General features: G+C 42.6%; 1 protein-coding gene across 4 annotated transcripts in view; it reads right to left on the bottom strand.

Annotated features, from left to right (window-relative positions):
* Positions 1 to 14,127: 14,127 nt before the first annotated feature.
* atf2 (activating transcription factor 2) overlaps positions 14,128 to 17,487 on the bottom strand; it is a 129,392-nt gene continuing 126,032 nt past the window's right edge. For all 4 annotated transcript variants that reach the window (XM_055637930.1, XM_055637933.1, XM_055637931.1 and 1 more), the window contains one exon: positions 14,128 to 15,169. In XM_055637930.1, coding sequence (XP_055493905.1) covers positions 14,934 to 15,169 — 236 coding nt within the window. In that variant the 3' untranslated portion in view covers positions 14,128 to 14,933. The remainder of the gene's footprint in view (positions 15,170 to 17,487) is intronic.

Genomic DNA, 17,487 nt, shown 5'->3' with positions numbered 1-17,487 from the left:
TTGTAGAACCTGCGCCTCCATCTTTCTTAAATCATGGGTGAAAAGTTCCAACTACTGAAATAGATTCAAGATGTTTAGAACGCTAAAGACACGGGTTTACCAGTTAGGCAGGCGTGACACTCAAAGGTCAGAAATGTGATCCCGGTCTCTACCAAGTTAGCTGGTCTTGATTTAAAAAGCTAGGAACATATAAATTAACCAGTGTTCCTGGATTTCCTGGATTAAAGGAAGTATCCCTACAAGGTTCAATAGCTCACTGATAGTCAATGACAAAGTGAATGCATGCTTGTGGAAGGAATTCAAGCCTCTTAATAAAGATGTAGATAGAATTAGCATGGAAGTACAAAAAGATTACACAATTTCACCATCATCAGACACCATTGTCAGCTTTCTGCAAGTCAAATAATTTCTTGGTAGATTTTTGATGCATTAACGTTTTATTCTCAGTTCTTGGTCTTTGTAATTATTTCACTGCAGCACATATTAACATTATTATCAGTTTTGTGTCATTTTTTGATGAACCGCTCGGCAAGCCACATAAAAAGCTGCCAGAAAAGGTATTTTACAAACCATTAGTTTTGGTAATTATTTGGGAATTATGTTGTTATTTTAGATATACAAAGCTATGAAAAAACTATATTTTTAAGAGAGTAATACAGATATCATGGCTGGGAAGCTGTTGCTGTATTTAATTATTTTTGTGTGAGAGTAATGCACCAAATTAAATTCAGAAATGATTTAGAGTAAATGAAAATCCCGTATTCTCTGTTACAGGTTGTGTAAGTGAAATCCTAAATGTTCATCTCTCGATTAGATGCTAATCGATTTAATTGGCAGATGATCATCACCATTGAGGAAATGCTTAGGTTTATACTCATTGGGAAGCCTTAAACTATAGACATTACTTTAGGAGTAACTGTAGTTACAGTGTGAAATGACATGTTCTGCACCAGACCTCAAACCTACATCTGCTGAAGTCACTCTCTTTCTCTGCTGGAGGATGGATCCGCTAAACTTGTCAAAATAGAGAATTTGCACCGTAAATTGAAAAGGCTAGTTCTGAAATTCTTGATCATTGTTGCTGTGATCAAACCCTTTTTGCAGTGGTGTCCCATCCATAGTATTGTGCACTTACAAGTTCCATTGTGTAGGCCCATTTGCACTCTCCCTCTCCCACCATATCCCATATACAGACAGATAACAGAAATGCTGTGTGTACGAAGGAACTGCAGATGTTGGTTTAAACGAAGACAGACACAAAAAGCTGGAGTAACTCAGCAGGACAGGCAGCATCTCTGGAGAGAAGGAATGGCTGACGTTTTGGGTCGAGAACCTTCTTCAGGACGTTTCGGGTCGAGACCTTTCTTCAGGACTGCTGACGTGCTGTAACAGCATGCATGTTTGTGAGTGAAGAAGGCATCCCCCATCTGTATTTGTGTGTAATGCAGCCTAGATATTATCTTTTTTTCCATTTACTGAATTTGACTTTAAATGGTTCTTGATGAGTACTCTATCTTATCAATAGAAGAACCTTTATGGAATGAAAATAATAAAACAAATAAGAAATATCGGATGAACTATGCACAAGGTATTCATGTTCTTTGAAGTTAGATGAATTGCCAGCAGGTCGAAAATAGAACAGGCTCAGAATCTTATCAGAGTGATTAATAAGTCAGATGCATGGACTTAAGGCATATAAGCTCCATTGATGTACATTACTCTCCCTTTGGGGACTTCAATATTTGGAAAATATATTTGTATATATATTTAGCTTTTTCATTTGATAATGAAAAAAAAAATCAAATCAATCAAATCAATTTTCAAGCCCTATTTATTCCAGAGGACTTTTTCTATGTTTTTACAACGTGTGGATTGTTTCAAGTAAGGCTGAGTGAAATATGAACATGTGGAATTCTCACTTTATTAGGCAAATCCCATCCTCATTTTTTTGTCTCTTCCAGTAATATCCAGAGAGGAGACCTTTATACCTTTATACCAGTTTTGTGTTTGGAGGATTAGCGAAGCCTTATGGAAATTTGTTTTCCTTATGCATGGAGAGGAGTCTCATTACTTTAAGCAGTCTTTCAGTTAAAAATCTTTAATGTATTTGATGGAGTGATTGGAGGAGCATCTAATATGCCTTAACCTCCAGTACTATGTACGCAAGAGTTGAAAGGGAGGATTTGGCTGTAGAGCACTTTTATACCATAATGAAGATCCATATCGCTTCCTGTGCTGTAAATCTCTTGTTAGTTTTGTATCTATTTCTCCTGGCTCAGCCAACCCCTTTATTCATGAGGCAAGGTTCTGACCCAGTACTTACAGTATGTTATTTCTTCTCCTTACCTCTGTACCTGATATGGGCACAGCAGTAGCATCCAAAGTAATACAGCTTTCAGGCCCAATAGCCAAAGTTGCTGATATGAGATTCAAGATGAGGGGAAGTGAGGTTCTTGGGTGTTGCCTTAAGTCTGCCATTGAAGAAGATCAAACAATGCCCCAAGGCACAAGCCATTTCAATGTCTTGGCATCACAAATGCAGCTGGCAAACTGTTGTTGTCAATATGAGTGAGCAGATATTGTGAGCTGGTGGGCTGGAATGATACAAGCCCAGAGAGATATTAACGCCCAGGAGGCCTCAGGGGAATGTGTCTAAATTCATGGTAACCTACCTAATGTAGTTTTATGGCTACTGTACTACTTCTGAACTGGTGGGAGACACTTACATGGGCTTACAGGAGTCCATTACAGGCATTGTGGAGAATGGTAGCTTCAGACCCACTGAGCAGTCACTATCTTCCACTAGGAGACGGAAATACACTTTAGGATTGACCTAATTCTAAAATAACAAGAGAGAAACTGGAACTTATCTCTCTTGCAACTTTGCTCTTATGCAAACAGTTGACCCATGTGTCAGTGAGCTACTGATGACTAAAGGAAACTGGTGAACTGGACTTGGATTGATTCTTACCATTGCGGTGGTTGATCCACATAGATCGAAGCCTCGTCAGTAGAGCTGGGACAGTCACGTGACTGAGTTTGGTGGGAGTTGGGGGTGAAGAACGTCATCAGTTAACGTGTGTGTCCTACAGCAACAGCAGGGACTTTGCTTCACCTCTCACTTAATGCGCGTGTGTTTAAAAGTTGTATTTGTTAATAAAGATTGTTTTATTTACAATGCGTGGATTACTACAGCGGTGATCGCGACGATCCTAAACGGTTTCTTTTGTATTTTTGCAATGCATGCAGCCTCCACCCCACCCAGCACAACACAGCTGCAACCGACCGACCCAGCCCAGCCCAGCCCAGCAGAATGCAGTTTCCATTAAACTGCCCGTTTTCTGGACTTCGCTGCCCCACGTGTGGTTTGAACAGACTGAAGCCCAGTTCCACATTCGGCGCATAATGGCTTTTACTGACCACAAGCCCCTTACGTTTGCATTTGCGAAGGTGTCTGATCCCTGGTCGTCACGGCAGCAGCGTCACTTGGCCTACGTCTTGGGGTACGTCACCGGCGGTTTGATCATATGCACGTTGACATCGTGGGTCCGCTGCCCCCATCCAGGGGTGTTACTTATCTACTCACCATTGTGGATCGCATCACTCTGTGGCTGTCCCACTCGCTGATACCTCTGCTGCAACGTGTGCACATGCCCTCACTGCCCACTGGATCGCTCGTTTTGGTGTGCCGATGGACATCTCGTCTGTCAGGGGTGCGCAGTTCATCTTCGCGTTGTGGTCTGCCATGGCCCGGCTGTTGGGAGCTCAGCCACATCACACCATGGCCTACCACCCACAATCCAACGGTTTGGTTGAGTGGTTTCACCGCCACCCGAAGGCATCCTTGAAGGTGCAGCTTACGGGACCGGATTGGATGAACGAGTTGCCATGGGTTCTGTTGGGAATCCACACTGCCCCGAAGGAGGGCCTGGCTACTTCCTCTGCTGAGTTGGTGTATGGATCCCCGCTAACGATTCCAGGAGACTTCATTCCGGCGGCGCATGGGCAACAGGAGCCGCCCTCGTTCATGCTGGTGCGTCTCCAGAAGGTGGGCGCGCTCTCTCCTGTTCCAACGTCCCGTCATGAGCTTGCTCCCTGCCCTCAAGGACTGCCCGTATGTTTTCCTGCGTGGCGATACTGGATGCCGCTGCAACAACCATACGAGGATCCTTTCCGGGTGCTGTGGCAGGGCACCTCGACTTTTGGGCTCGACATGGGGGGCAGGCAAGAGACTGTGTTGGTGGCTCGCCTCCAGCTGGCTCATTTGGACATTAGTCAGCCAGTGCAGGTGGCCCAGTCTCACCATCGGAGATGTCCGCCGTGCTGCCCGCTTCCGCCCTCATCTTTGCCGGTTGTGTTCCTGGGCAAGGGTGATGTGTGTACGAGATCAGGCCGCCTCATTCGTCTGCCTGCTCCTTTTCATTCCTCTGGTTCGGGGGGGGGGGGGGGGGGGGGGGGGTATGTGGCGCCATCTAGTGGTTGAGCTTATTATAGATCGAACCCTCGTCAGTAGAGCTGGGATGGTCACCTGACTGAGTTTGGTGGGAGTTGGGTGTGAAGAATGTCATCAGTCAACGGGTGGGTCCTACAGCACCAGCAGGGACTGCTTGAGCTCGTGTGTTTAAAAGCTGTATTTGCTAACAAAGACCGTTTTATTCACAACGCTTGGATTACTACACCATTTAATAAAACAGTTTATTGATGGACAGAGTGATTTGCACTTGAGAACAGGGATAAAATAAATATGAAAATGTAGTATTTTTCTACATTGTTAGTCAAAATCAACAAGATTATCTGTGACCTAAGAGATGTGGTTAAAATATGAAGGTAAACAGTCAAAATGGTATTAATAAGATATACCAATGAGAAAAAAAGAGATAAGGTTTGGGTGGATCAATAAAAGAGCTGGTCACATATTTGGAGTGGAAATTAAAACAAAGGATAGCTAAGAAGGGAAAAAACAGAGGCAGAAAGTTTTTTGTTATTAACTTGTTTCTAAAATCCCAGAGCCCCCAAAACGTGGTTGGTAACACTTGGAAAAGCATCTCATCGGGGAAGAGAAGTATTTATTCATAAAAAGGTGTCATATGTTTGACCATTTCTTTTGTTGATGAAATTATAGTGTGCATAAAGGAATTGCTGTGAGTTTTCAGAAAACATTTCACAAGATGCCTCACATGATGCATTACAAAAATTAATAAAAGTTATATTAAACAGACCTGATCATGAATCAACACTGACATATTAGTTGGTGGAAATAAAAAGCAGCGTTTGGGGAAAAAGGATGATTTTTAAATTGATGGAATGTATGAAAAGTTGCAATGCTTAGACCTGTAATGGATCTTCCATTTGTACCTGTTGATTTTAATATAGCATGAATGTAATGGAGACATAAGGAACTGCAGATGTGGACTGACAAAAAAAGACACAAAGTGCTGGAGTAACTCAGCAGGTCAGGCAGCATCTCTGGGGAATATGGATAGACGATGTTCTGGGTTGGGACCCTTTTTCATACTGATTGCAGTGGGGAGTGGGGAGGGAGGAAGCTGGAAGAGATGTAGGAGCAGGACAAAGCTTGGATACAAGTGGATACAAGTGAGGTTGATTGGCAGTTGGTTGGTAAAAGGTCAGAAATGAAAGGACAAAAAATGTGAGATAAGGATTGAAGATGCGTGAAATGTGAAACCACGGGAAGGAACATGTGGAAGAGGATGGAAGGGAAGGAGAAAAGAAGAAAGGGGTAATGTAATGGTGCTGACAATCGGTGATTATAAAAATGTAATGAAGGACACGTTGTGAGAAGATTGGTAGGCTTGGTGGGCAGATGGTTGGCAGATGTAGTCAAATGCAGAGAAAATTCAATTCATTTGAAGAGCTCCCAATCTATGATAAGGTCCCACATAGAAGATTATTGGGCAAAATTAGAGCACATGTTATTGGGGGTGAATAGAAAATTGGTTGGCAGACAGGAAACAAAGAGTAGGGATAAACGGGACCCTTTCAAAATGGCAGGCAGTGACTAGTGGGGTAGCGCAAGACTCAGTGCTGGGACCACAGCTATTTACAATATACATTAATAATTTAGATGAAGGGATTAAAAGTAACATTTGCAGATGATACAAAGCTGGGTGGCAGAGTGAACTGTGAGGAGGATGCTATGAGGATGCAGGGTGACTTGGACAGATTGGGTGAGTAGGCAGATGCATGGCAGATGCAGTTTAATGTGGATAAGTGTGAGGTGATCCACTTTGGTGGCAAAAACAGGAAGGCAGATTATTATCTGAATGGTGTCAAGTTGGGAGAAGGGGAAGTACAATGAGATCTGGGGGTCCTTGTTCATCAGTCACTGAAAGTAAGCATGCAGGTACAGCAGGCAGTGAAGAAAATGAATGGCATGTTGGCCTTCATAACAAGAGGAGTTGAGTATAGGAGCAAAGAGGTCCTTCTGCAGTTGTACAGGGCCCGAGTGAGACCACACCTGGAGTATTGTGTGCAGTTTTGTCTCCAAATTTGAGGAAGGACATTCTTGGTATTGAGGGAGTGCAGCGTAGGTTCTGGAGGTTAATTCCCGGGATGGTGGGACTGTCATATGTTGGGCTTGCATACTCTGGAATTTAGGATGATGAGAGGAGATCTTATTGAAACATAGAAGATTGTTAAGGGTTTGGACATGCTAGAGGCAGGAACCATGTTCCCGATGTTGGGGGAAGTCCAGAACCAGGGGCCACAGTTTACGAATAAGGGGTAAGCATTTCGAGCGGAAATGAGGAAAAACTTTGTCATGCAGAAGGTTATGAATATGTGGAATTCTCTGCCTCAGAAGGAAGTGGAGGCCAATTCTCTGGATGCTTTCAAGAGAGAGTTAGATTGAGCTCTTAATGATAGCGGAGTCAGGGGATATGGGGAGAAGGCAGGATTGTGGATGATCAGCCATGATCATATTGAATGGTGGTGCTGGCACGAAGGGCCGAATGGCCTACTGCACCTATTGTCTATCTCATTGTGGGCCTTATGTATATTTTTGTCTACACATTCTCCACCTGTATCGCTGTAAGACAACAATCTACATTCTGTTACTTTTCTCTTTCCACTACCTATTGTATTTGTGCATGGCTTGATTGTACGTGAGTGGATACCATGCAAAGTTTTTCACTGTATGTCAGTACACGCAACAATAATAATAAACCAAACAAGATTGAAGTACAAATTCATCTACAAACTTCAGCACTGAAATAGATAAAATGGACTGGATGATTTCTATTACCTGTAAACTAACTATACAGGGTAATTCAAGTTGGAAAATTTGCAATATTCTTACCATTGGTTTATGTTGATAAGATCTCTAAAAAATATCCATCAGGGCTTTGATTGTTCTTTCCTGAGAAATGGTTGAGTAATCTGACTTCCATCTCATGCCATTGGCTGCTGTTCCAAGTTTGTATCTATCTTACCCTTTTTGAAAGAAACAGTGTCTTGATCTCAACTACTTTCAACATTTTATGCTAATACCCCTGTCCTACTTAGGAAACCTGAACGGAAACCACTGGAGACTTTGCGCCCCACCCAATGTTTCCGTGCGGTTCCCGGAGGTTGCAGGTGGTTGCCGGAGGTTGCAGGTAGTGGAAGCAGGTAGGGAGACTTACAAAAACCTGGAGACTTTGGAGCGAAAGTCTCCCCAGGTTTCCTAAGTGGGACAGGGCGGAACTCCCGGACCATATTCTCGCCGTGACTGCAGGTGGTAAATATCTGTGCCGGCTTGGGTGCTGGTAGTTCAGTACTTGGTTTACGCTCTAAAATATTCCTTCTTGTCTTTGGTGAAAACGTCCCAGCTTTTTACATCTCAAGACTATTGAAGACTAAAGATAGCGTTCATTCCAGCCATCCTGGTGAATCTGTGGCACATGCTCTTTACAGCTTTAATTATCCACCCTGTATGGGTCTCTCAAAAGTAATGTACAATATTTCAACAGTGACTATTTTGAAATAAGTTACTGTCACTTTTTCATACCTGTTACACTGTGTAATCCTGTTTTCTAAAATGGGAAACATTGTTGATTTTTTTTTGTAATTGTAATTTTATTCCCTATGGATTAAACCTTTAGGTCCGGTACTCATGTCAGCATCTTCCCATTGAGTCGATACCCAGCTCAAAGTTGCTCATCAACTGAACTATCCTACAACACTTGCACCAACAAAATTTTCATTTATACTGTCTGCATATCCAAGTCAAATCATTTGTTTGTAATATGAGCAAATTTGCATGCAACGATGACCCAACATACATCATTTCCTACACTTCTCTGATATTAGTAGCTCCCATTTACTGATGTTTACATTTTATCAATTAAGCCTTTTTTTTTAATCCATGTTTCTCTGTTTACTGGGGCATTATGCACCTTAACTTTTTCCATTGAGCCTCTGGCATTGTATCGATAAACTTTGAATCTGTTGGATTAGCTTGATTTATCCAAAACCAAACATAATTAATGTTTATTAAATCTGTACAGAATGTTGTTGGCTAAACAATTCTCAATGCTTAATTGTCAAATTAGGAACTATGACAATAATGTTGTTGAGACTTAGCTGCCTCACTATCATGATTTTGATGGGTGTTTGGCACGAGAAAATCTTCAGTCCCAATGGTGGTGGAAAATTCAGAGGGAATTATTAGCATGTGGGCTCACCCATGAGTAACTGATTTATAGTCAGTCAATATATTTTGCTCCTTTGTTATATTGGCTATTTAGCTGTGTGAAGAAAAATATGCATGAAGTACTGATAAATTGTGGTCGGAATTCTGTAAACCAACTTCCCTCCTGTAAATACTGCTTGAATTTCTTCCATATGAAACACGTCTGCTTTGGTGTTTGCTTTTTTTCGGCATGAAACAAATCCTGAGAACAATTTGCTACTTCCCCCTAGTGACCCCTCCTATTGCTCAATGTATTTGAGGGCTCTTTATGGTGCAGCAAGTATTGAGATAGATGCTGTCTACAGAAGAAGGACATACTTTAATGTGAACATTTAAAGGGATGATTAATGAATGAGATTCTTATTTCTTATAATATTGATAGCAGAGCTTTGGAAGAAGTTGTCGACACTTTGGTGCAAACAGTAAACCAAAAAACATTAGAATGATCGAGAATTGAGGTAACCAAAGCATTTATATAAGTTTTGACATTGAAAACATTCCAAAGAATATTACAATTGTTTAATCAAACAAAAATGACATCTGATCCATAAGAAATTAACAAAGGCTCGAATCAGAGTTACATATGCTGATATTGGTGGTTTGGTGCCAGATAGGGAGGGGTGGTGATGTTCAGGGATCAGAAATAGCTAGTCCCTCAATTTATTCCTTGAATTATTTTTAAGTAGGATGCTTAGATTCTGAGCATCCAATTGTTAGACTAAACCCCTTAACAAGGCTAGATGACAAGGTTATGTTTGAAAACAGTCACTTCCATTTTGATTGTTGTTATCTGCCTTGACAATGCATCTGGTTACAGACAGTGAAGGATTGAGAGAGAGAAGAGGTGGAATTGGAAATTATTACCAAAGTGGAAGTTGTGCGTGTGATGACTAAGAGGAGAAGGTTAACACCAGATCCATGGGGATAGCCTTGCAGAACAGTGAACATGGAAATCAAAGCAATTGCTGATGATACTCTGCCATTTTCTATCCTTAACTAAAACCCTGATCTTGTGCTATTCCGGTTTGGGCGGTTTTTCTATTTGCGCAAAAACAATATGCGGTAGCTCTACGATTTTCACCAGCACACTCACTGTTCTCCTGTGCCGCGAGTGCAACAAGTTTTGTTCCGATTGGTAATGTATTGTAAATGTTAGCAAGGTTTAAAAATCATAAAAACTGAGCTGCGCAGATCGATCTCCTCTCCTGCCAGTCAGCGCCGCGCGGATTGGTATCTTCTCCTGTCACTCCTGGGGACGGTCCGCCCTTTCCTGTGCCGTTGCGTCTTTACTGGAGCTGAGGATGGCCGGTGGAGGTCTCCAGCCGGACACAATTTTCGGAGGGACAGAAGCGGCCCGGCGTGGTGCGGAGTGGAGTCGGGGATGTCGACAAACGGAAAGTGGAGTGTCTGATCCTGACGGACAGCGTCCAGCGCCGGCTGTGAGTTCCAAACGCACTGCCATCACAACGCCCCACAGCTCCAGCCCCTTCCCCTCTGGTCCTCCTCGCTGGCTCCTGCCCCCCTTCCCCGTGATATCCCCCTCTCCCCCATGGCTCTTCCCCCATCTTTTCTCCGAGCTCTCCCCCCACCCCCCTCCCTCCCCTCATCACGCCCCCACCCCACACGCCGACGCGCGGCCGTAGCTACTAGTGCTTCGGGGCCGAGCCGAGGATCCAAGGCAAGGGCACCAACGGCTGGTGCTCCTCCGCGGCTCACAAGAAGGGAGAGGAGCGGCAACCTCGAGATCCTGGCGAGGTGAGGAGGGAGTGTGGGGGAGGAGATGGGATAGAGGAGGGGAGTAGGGAAGGGAGAGGAGGGAGTGAAAGAGGGTAGGGAAAAGGAGAGGTGAGGGAGGGATTTGGGGAGGGTAGGACGAGAGGGAAAGAAGAGGGAGGAGGTGAGGAGAAAGAAGTGGGGGATAGAGAGGAGTAGAGAGGAGGGGGGAGTGGGGGAGGTAGGGAGTGGGGAATAGACGGAGAGGAGGGCAGTGGAAGAGGTGAGCAGGGATAGTGGGGGGGGATAGTAGCAGGTGAGGAGTGGGGGAGCTGGGGGATAGATAGGAGCGGTGTAGGGGGGGGGAAGAGGAGTTATGGGGGGAGGGAGGGAGTGACTGAGGGTAGAGAAAAGGAGAGAGAGAGAGAGAGAGAGGTGAGGGAGAGATTGGGGAGGAGAGGAGAAAGAAAAGGGAGGGTGAAAGAGTGCGAGGGATGAGAGGAAATGAGCTGGGCCTGTGCAATTGGGGGCTATGGGTGAGTGGTGGAATATTGCGTTGGGGGACCAAGCCTCCTGTGTGACGGGTTCCAACGGGTCCCACAGTCTAATAATTTATATAAGATTGTCAACAAGCTAAGAGACATGGTGGAGAAAAATGTGGTTGACTAAAGAGATTTATGTTAAACAGCATGAATATAGTTTCAGAATAGACTCATGTTTTAAAGGACTTTAATAAATTTGCTTTACATAGTTCTGTTCTTGGCATTGGAGTGGCATTCGACCAAAGTAATCTGCAATCAACAGTTAAAGCAACTAGTCTGCATTGATGTTTAAGAAGGAACTACAGATGCTGGAAAATCGAAGGTAGACAAAAGTGCTGGGGAAACTCAGCGGGTGCGGCAGCATCTATGGAGCGAAGGAAATAGGCAACGTTTCAGGTCAAAACCCTTCTTCAGATGTGGGGCGGGGGGGTGGGAAGAAGAAAGGAAGAGGAGGAGCCAGAGGGCTGAGAACGGGAGGAGACAATAAGGGCTACCGGAAATTGGAGAAATCAATGTTCATGCCGCTGGGGAATAAACTGCCCAAGCGAAATGTGAGGTGCTGCTCCTCCAATTGCCAGTGATGCTCACTCTGGCCATGGAGAAGGCCCAGGCCAGAACGGCCATGGAGAAGGCCTAGGCCAGGCGACTCCGGACTGTCAAAGCTACCACAGACATAAAAACAGCTTTTTTCCACGAGAGTAGTAGCTCTGCTCAATAACCAAAAATCTGTACCCTCCTTTTGCTCTGGTATTTCATTTAATTCACATGCTTAATCAATAATGTTTTATTATTAATGTTTAATGTATCATTTTTAACTGTCACTGTATGAAACATTGTCACTTGTGGGCAGAGCACCAAGGCAAATTCCTTGTATGTGAATACTTGGTCAATAAACTTATTCATTCATTCATTCACTTGCTCTAGTATAAATTAAGTAAATATATATATTTAACGAAAACTCCCATCTTGTGTGCCGGTTTGTACCTTTATTTGCACAAAAATGGTACACTATAGCGCAACAATTTTTGGCCCACCTTACTCACCACTGTCCTGTGATGTCAATTAAACAAGTTTTATTCAGATTGGTGGCATATTTTACAAGTTATTGACATTTTAAACTTTACAAAAACCATTTAAAACATTTGCCCTGCCCGTCAGCAGCATTCCACCTTACAATGGGATCCTGAATTACATTTAAATTAAAAAAAAACATTAAAAAAAAGTGATTTTCATTGTGGGGTGGGGGGGGGGGGGGGGGGGGGGGGGGTTGTGATGGGGGGGGGAGGTTGCCATTTACATAAAAAATCACGGAAACAAAACCCTTTAAAAAAGACAGCGATTTTCATCGTGGGGGTGGGATAGGGGGGTTTTCATTAGAAAAAAATAGGCGATTTTCATTGTGAGAGGGTGGGATAGGGGGGATGTTTCCATTTACATAAAATAGCAAAAAAAACGCTCCCTTTTAAAAAAAGTTGTGATTTTCATTGTGTGTGTGGGTGGGGTGGGGTGGGATAGGGGGGAGGTTTCATTTTAAAAAAAACATCGCGATTTTCATTGTGGGGTTTGGGATAGGGGGGAGGTGAGGAGGTGGGGGTGGGGGAGCAGGGGGATAGAGGGAGAGTAGGGGGTAAGGAGGGGAGAGGGAGAGGAAAGTGGGGGAGGTGAGCAGGGAGAGTGGGGGGGAGGAGGGGGGATAGAGGGAGAGGAGGGGGAGGTAGGGAGTGGGGGATAGACAGAGAGGAGGGCAGTGGGGGAGGTGAGGAGGGAGAGTGGGATGGGGGGAGGTGTGGAGTTGGGGAGCCGGGAGATCGAGGGAGAGGAGGGGGGTTATGGAGGGAGTGGGGGTGAGGAGGAGAGGGGAAAGAAGAGGGAGGGTGAAGAGGAGGGGAGGGAGTGCTGGGGATGAGGGGGAACGGAGGATAGGGGTAGGAAGAGGTATGGCAAGGTGCAGTTGGGGGAGGGTTGCTGTGACTCATGTCACAGCGGAAATTCCTCAGCCGCACGTGCGCAGTTGGGGGCTATGGGTGAGCGATGGAATATTGCATTGGGGAACGGGGCCCAACGGGTCCTCACCTGGTCTAGTAACACTTAAAATTCATGTAAAGGGTCCATGTAGTTTCAAATACTGAAATATTTTCCAGCATTAATTTGTAATAATGTGATGAAGTTTGAATTACAAAGGATGGAAGGTTATATTGTGCTCTAGAAATAGTTTTTGATAGATGGCAGCACGAAATGACATACTCCCAATATATTCAACCACTTAAAAATATAAATGGCATTTTGAAATAAAAATGTTATTCTTGTTATGCACTTAAAAAGTTTATTGACATGTTCTTTGTAGATAAATTATTTATTCTCTCAGAGAACTTACTCATGCAAATTGCACAAAGAGGAAGCGTACACCTCAAGCTACCTATGTAGAAATGGAAGCTTGCAACCAGGAAGATAAAGACACAAGTTCTGTCTACAGTTACATTCTGTAAAACAAGTAAGTTTATGACATGGATTCTGTAAAATAGTGTAACTGTAATCCATCACACAGTATTAGTCTATCACGATATGTTGAGAAATTTCCCTTTAAGGTTCCAAGCAATTCTATCAACCTGCCTCAGGTCCTACTTTCTAACCTGGAAAGGTACACAACTATAAACTAGAAGAATAAGGATGCACTGGAGGAGTTACATCCCAAATCCTATTGATTTTGCCACCCATGACTCCTTGTCGCACCATAATTCGCATATATGGAGACAACATTGAACCCGTGATGTTTCTATGTCTGAATACATTATTTTATCACTTTTTAATTCCTTTATATCTGTGTTGTCAATGTCACGGTATCAGATTCTCGTCATTTCTTTTTTTGCTTCTCCCGTTTCAAACTCCTTCCCCAAGTATGACCAAGAAGTCACTACAGTATTCATGGCACATTTAAAATCAACTATTTCACAGAGGTTTTGATGAGAAGAAAGGTAATATACAATCAGTTTCATCAGTAACAATCAAATTGCACAAGGAATGTTAATCATCAATATTCATTATTTTGTATACATAATCATTTTAAATAGGATTCCACCAAAAGTCATTATGACATTTAAAGGCAACATTCACAGAACTATTGGTCTAAATTATAGACCACTGATATCTGTATCATCGTCATTAACATGATACCCAACACAGTTGTTGAGTTTTTCAGGCAAAATGTTAAAAAAACATTTACTAAAACCACTGGCTACAACTTTTTCATAGTGACATAAAACAAAATCACCAACATCATTCCCTCACAATGTGCAAATTAGAAAAGGCAGAGAATACATTTGCTACTAGTTCTGCAAACAAAATCTCTTTAAGTACTTGCTCAGGTATAAGAATTTATAAGATGGCGATTATTCATTTATATGGTAATAAGCTTTGTCAGACTAAGTGAGAATTTTATTTTGTGGTAAAAACATCTGTTTGCAAAGATATACTGGAAATTTAACTTGTTCCAATGTTAAGTCCACCTAAAACAGTTTGGAGGCAGTTTCTGGACTTATGAAAGCAGTAGTACAGAACGAGTGAGTCTACATGGTGCGAGATTATGAATAAAAAATTACAGTTCTTTCACACTCAGGATAATGACCTTTTAAAGTCATTTTAAAGCTCACCAATTCTTTCACTGCCTATTCCACAGCCATAAAGTCAGAAATAAAAAGACTTAAATTATCTTTTAGTTGTAGAAAACAAAAATACCAAATGCATTTTTAGACCAGAGAATAATGTCTGTATGTTTGTTTTCAAGGTTGAAGTTAAGTGTTTGTTTATACAGGTACTGCTGTAGCTGCTTCCGAAATACAACTAATAAAATCAAGTAAACCTTAGTAAACTTGAAGTATAGGTTTTGTTTTTGAAATGTTTCAGAACATTTTTCCCAGTTCCCAAATTCTCATTTTACAGTCACTGTTGAGACAATGTCCATGGATGTCAGTAGTGCACGTATTATCCAATCAACTTCCTGAAGGCTGAGACTGAGATGAAGGAGCAATTGCAACATGGGACTGGACGGGTAGGTTCATCTCCGAACTTTGGTCAGCCATCTGGGTAAGGACCGAAGTAGCAACGGCCTCTGCCATTGCTGTTGAACTGATGCCATTTGAAGTGCTGATGGAACTATGCTGGATGACTTGTGTTTGGGGGCTGCTGGGTAGTGGGCTGTCTATAGAACTCTCATCCTTTTCTGCATCTGATAAAAAACATATCAAAGACAGTTAGATATAAATGTGATCAGCTGCTTGCAAACATTTACATTATGTTCTCTGCAAACCTAATTTGATTTGGCAATTTAACTACAAATGTATAAATTTGCAATTTTAACATTATGGCAGTAATTGCTGAGTACAGACAAATGTATTGTGTTAAAACACCTGTCTTATTTGCGCCATAGTAACAAAAGTCAATCTGCACTTCATTCCATTTATCATTATACTCGAATATAAAACATAAAACAAAATGTTAAAATAAGCAAATTGAATGAAGTTATCATCTAACACTTTAATCCATTCATGATACGTGGGTATCATTGGCAAGGCCAGCATTCATTGCCCAGCCCCAGGTGCTTGCTGTAGATGAAGTCCGGGCAATTCATTTTTTGGATTTTATGCACTAGGAACATATTGTACTGATGGTGCATTTATTGACTGGTTAAAATGGTGGATGAGATGCCAATCAAGTGGCCTACTTTTTCCTGGATGGATTCATGATCCATGAAGTTTGATGTTGCTGCACTTTATTAGGCAAATAGAAAATATTCATCACATTCCCTATGGGACATGGAAAAGCTTTGGGAAATAAACAGGTAAGTCATTGATTATAGAGTACCCAGCCTCTTACATGCATTTGCAGTCAGAACATTTATGCCTGGTGCTGTTGTATTTCTGGTTAATGGTGTTGGTTAAGATACTGATGTTAATAGATTTGTTGATGTGGTTAGATTTGTTGGAAATGACATGTTTCTGGTATAAAGCATACATCATTTATTGGCCAAGACTGAATATGGTTTTTTGCTAGTTGCAGCTAAAGCTGAAATACTGTGCAATCAGCACTGAACATCCTGACTTCCAAAGCTATAATGGAGAAAATAACTGAATATTGTTGGTCGTAGGAATAAGCCTTGAAATCATCTCCAGTAACATGTTGGTACAAACATGAGTGACTGCCTACAGAGGCTACCATTTTCTTTTGTTCCAAGTATGACGCTAACCAACGATGGCTTTTCCTTTTCATTCATATTACCATGTGACCAGGTTAAATATGCTGCCTGCGGCTGTATCTCTGGAACTCCAACCCGGCCAAAGCCGGCAGATTAGTTCTCATAGCCAACTTCCGCAGCTAATCGGCCGGTCGAATTTGCTGTCTGCGGCCAGGGATCGGGAACTACGGCCCGGCCAGAGCCGGCAGATCCATTCCCATAGCTGACTTCGCGGGCAGGTATCTCACCACCCCCTGAAGCTGTTGGTCTGGCATAATGGATAATCCAGACAGTCTCTGGAACCAAGGGTGCTGGAAAATCGGTGGTGGACCTGTAATAGAATAACTGGATGTCATAGAATTTAGAGAAATAAGAGTGGCAGTAACTCCTGGAAGCAGGTGTGAAACAGGTTATAGGTTCAGGGGCGTGATAGCCACGGGAAAGAAGCTGTTCTGATGTTTGGTTGACTGGGCTTTGAAGCTCCTCTATCTACCCATAAAAGGTAAAAGAGGGAAACGGGAATGGCCAGGGTTGGAAGGCATCGTCAAAGTACTTCCAGTCTTCCTAATGCAACGTACCAGGAAGATGGACTGGATGGAAGAAAGTGATGAGCCTGTGATGGGCTGCGCACCGTTTATTATTCTTTGCAGATTCAGGCAGTCAAGAACAGAGCAGTTGCCATACCTGGCTGAGATGCATTCCATCAAAACACAGTCTATAGCATATCTGTAGAAGTTCAAGAGAATCCTCATGGACATCCAGAATCCTTTCAGAGGCTTAATAAAGTCAATATGTCCGGTATTGTGTACCACACCTATTGGCAGATTTGTGCTGCAAGTTTGAACAGATCATACCAGGGCAGTTTTCCTTTTTAGCTTGTGATATTTGGAACCTGAGGAGGCTGAGATTTGCCCTCCAGGTGTAACTGTTTTTGAATTCCTCAGCTGTTGTAGAGGGATTTTAACTTAGGCCTCTGGTTATTTTTCTGGTTGAGCGGATTACTAATTCAATAACTACTACCTCTTAGAAAAATTGAAACAATCAAAATGAGAAGCATTTTAGCATTTATTTTAGGATTAACAATTAACAAGTGGCAAATTGTGATCAATACATCATGTTCCTCCAACTTCATGCTTTGCGAAAAGTGAACCCGTTCTTGGTAGGCATTAGAAACATTTTTTTCAGCTATTGATGTTTTCCCTGTGTTAAGCATTAGAAAATGTTGTCACATCAGAATGCAACATAGGTCTAATATGCCTGATACCTAATATACGTGTAATAATACAGCACTCCATGCTGTTACTCTGGAGATT

Source organism: Leucoraja erinacea, chromosome 7 (assembly GCF_028641065.1).
Source record: "Leucoraja erinacea ecotype New England chromosome 7, Leri_hhj_1, whole genome shotgun sequence".
NCBI lineage: Eukaryota > Metazoa > Chordata > Chondrichthyes > Rajiformes > Rajidae > Leucoraja > Leucoraja erinaceus.
Note: the sequence above shows the minus strand (reverse complement) of the source record. Positions and strands in the feature narration are given on the sequence as shown.